At 33.7% G+C, this 3102-nt stretch overlaps 1 protein-coding gene across 1 annotated transcript; it reads right to left on the bottom strand.

Moving 5' to 3' along the window:
* Positions 1-968: 968 nt before the first annotated feature.
* Positions 969-2449, bottom strand: LOC21405873 (GEM-like protein 4). Its single transcript, XM_010105297.2, has 4 exons — positions 1968-2449; positions 1775-1855; positions 1402-1676; positions 969-1298 (listed from the first exon to the last, which is right to left on the bottom strand). The coding sequence occupies exons 1-4, from the start codon at positions 2122-2124 to the stop codon at positions 1125-1127; spliced, it is 687 nt and encodes a 228-aa protein (XP_010103599.1). The 5' UTR covers positions 2125-2449; the 3' UTR covers positions 969-1124.
* Between the last annotated feature and the right edge of the window lie 653 nt (positions 2450-3102).

Below are 3102 nucleotides of genomic sequence, written 5' to 3'. Positions count from 1 at the left end.
GAAATCCTCTTTTATCAAATGTGATTAGCACCCGTGGTTTTTTCCCTAAAGGATTTTTAACCATGTTAAAGAATCGTCTGTATTATTAAACAATTTACGCAGCATTGGTTTCTGTCTAAACAGAGTTTTATTGAAGTGTTCTGCGTGCGTAGAACACTGATTCATAGTCTGTCTAGTCTTAATTTGGCAAATTGGAAAATGGTACTTTAATAAAAAGAAAAAAAAAAACAACGTTTATCTCGTTTAAATCAAACGCAATTTGTCATGATGTGCTAAACAAATTCTAACAAGTTTCTTAATCCTACATTCCGTAAAATTTATTGAAAACTAGGAATATCCTAAATTAATTTGCATTTGCAAACGCCATTTACAACTAGCCAACTGGACAAAGTTGCTCCAATAAGTAACACCCAAAAAAAAAAAAAAAATGTTAAACAAGAGATCTGACTTACAGTTCTTCTGTATTTAGTACAAAAGCTTATTTCGACTAGTATCCCTTGAATTTTAGAGTTATTCCTAGCTTGTTCTCTAAACTTAAAAACTCTAACTTTCTCCTTTAAATTTTGATTTAGTTCGACTTAAATTATTTTGTTAGACCTTTTGTTAAAATCAGATGGAAAAGGTGAATAATGCTATCATGTAGTCTATCTATTAGAATTTCTATTAAAAATCAATGGAACAAGACCATGCGACCACATTTAATCTCTTCTTTTTCCGTTAGATTTAAGAGAAATTATAGCAAAAATTTTTTAAGTGAGACTAAATTATAACTCAGTTAACAAAGTGAGAGTTTTTAAAATTTAGGGAGTGAATTGAGAATGAACATAAAGTTTGGGAGAACCATTACGATTAACGCTATTATAAACTAAGAAGTGTTCGTTTTTTTTTTCTTTTTTTCTTTGGAAAAACCAATATTGTTAGAGTAAAGAAGAGAAATTCAAATGTATGCATGGTAAACTGATTGGAAGAATAACAGATTCTTTTATAAAATTTGTACAATTGATCGTATTGAGCTGATACTAGGTTCACATACAAATTACATATTTAAAAGCAGTTTTGCATGAAATAGGCAACCCTGCGAATTTCAAAAGGGCTCATGCTGAGGTTGCAAGACGCAACGCTCTCTAAACTTGAGAAACTGCTTGTTGAAGATTCTTGAAGGCTTTCTTGTAATTCAAGAAACCCATAAACCAGAAATCAAAGTTATCAACTGTGACTATTTCTATGTACTTTTGTGACGGCTTCTTTACATTCACACTTTGGTTGACTCTCTTTATCTTGCTTACTGGGATCACAACCTGCAAAGTATCATAAAAATGATCAAATTTATTAGCACCGTGTGTAGGAATTAAGAAAAAAGAGAAATTGGAGTTTTGATTGTTTAAATTTTGTGTATGTTACCTTATAACGGGCTCTAGTTAGCTCTCCGTTTGGCGACGAAAACTTGATCGATTTTTTGCTGCAAAACGCGATTTTCTCCGAGGAGATGAAGAGAAGGCCGGCTATAGGACCGGCTGTGGTTGACAAATAGCATCGAGAAGCTTTTAATAGTTTCTCTCCTTCTGTGACACTAAATAATTGCTTAAAGATTTTCTCAAATCCACCAACTTGAAGAATCCGAGCTCCCAAGCTCAGCTTCCCTTTCACAGTTTCAGTGATCTTAGCCCCTAGTCCGGCTGCAATTTCAACAATACAAGTAAAGTTTAGCAAACTTGGGTTCATTTTCAAAAGTTTGGAAAGTTTTGGAACTTGAAAGAAGAGAATAACTTATTACCATGCTCTTTGATTCCATGTGCAAAGCTGTCCGCTTTCTTTCCGAGCTTGTTCATTCTGCTCAGCACTAAATCTACTCTACCTGTGATATCAAGACCATTATCATTAGTGAGAAAACATCTTTTGAGTGATTCATAATCTAGATAAGGAGAAAGAGAAAGAGAGAGAGAGAGAGAGAGAGAGGGAGAATTTACTTCTTTTCGAAGCAGAAGATCCATCGTCAAGAAACCGATCGTTACGATATTGTGCAGCTATGTCAGTCAGGAGTGGATTTGGAGACCTCTGATCTAGTGGATAAGCAATTGATCTTATTGGAATGCCAATAACTTGTCCGCGAACCGATGTTTTCATTTTCAACGATATGCTAAGGGAATTCGCTTCCTGTGCTTAGAGATGAGTTTAGAATTGTTCTTCAATCTCTGAGGAACTATGAAACTCGAGTTTGATGATGCCAATTAAGGTTGATGAGGAGGTGTATTTAAAGGCGGGGGTATAAAAGTAGTTGGTGAATCTTTTTAACTTATTGATTGCCTGACTCATCAGTGGCTCATCAATGACAATAAAGGCAAAGACATATGACTTCTCAAAAGATAAATTTTTCAAAAGAAGAAAAGATTATTAGAAGATGGCATGTTTAGGGTTACTTTTAGAAAAGACAACATGGGAAAGGCTTAAATTCTTCTTTGGTGGAATATATATGCTTCTTCATAGCATTGGAGGAAAGGTGGATTTGGGGTGTGTGAATTAAGTCTAAGTTTCTTGTTATATAAGACTCTCATTGGCATTGGTTCATGGTATTTAAGAGCTGGAAATGAAAATATATATATATATATATATAGAAGGGCCCTCCATTTTGAATGATGTAGAAAATAATGTAATGTTTTTGTATCTGATTAATGGATCTTTTAATGTAGAAAATCCTTGATGAATAATTGTATGAATCACAAAGGATGCAAAGGTAAGATTTTCTAAGATTCTCAGGGGCCAGATTGTTAGAAATTCCTTTAAAGTCTAGAATTATGAGGAAGAAGACTCATTTTGTTTCAGTTTGTTTTTAATGCTTTACCTTTTATGGCAATTGCCACAATTGATCTAAAAGATTAAAAACTATACCATATTAGCAGGGACATCCTTTTAATTGAACAATCACAACCAAGCTCCATGCAATTCCACTTTTTTTTTTTTTTTCCTCTCTTATTCTAACTGTAGGAGGCCGTGTAATTGAAGCCTTTTGAGCTGGCAATTTAGCTTTGTGATCTAAGCCTTCTTTAAATACGGATATGATAAGATAAGATAAGTGAAAACGAAAAAGTAATTTGTGACCAATTG

This window comes from Morus notabilis, unplaced genomic scaffold, assembly GCF_000414095.1.
Source record: "Morus notabilis unplaced genomic scaffold, ASM41409v2 Scaffold437, whole genome shotgun sequence".
NCBI lineage: Eukaryota > Viridiplantae > Streptophyta > Magnoliopsida > Rosales > Moraceae > Morus > Morus notabilis.
Note: the sequence above shows the minus strand (reverse complement) of the source record. Positions and strands in the feature narration are given on the sequence as shown.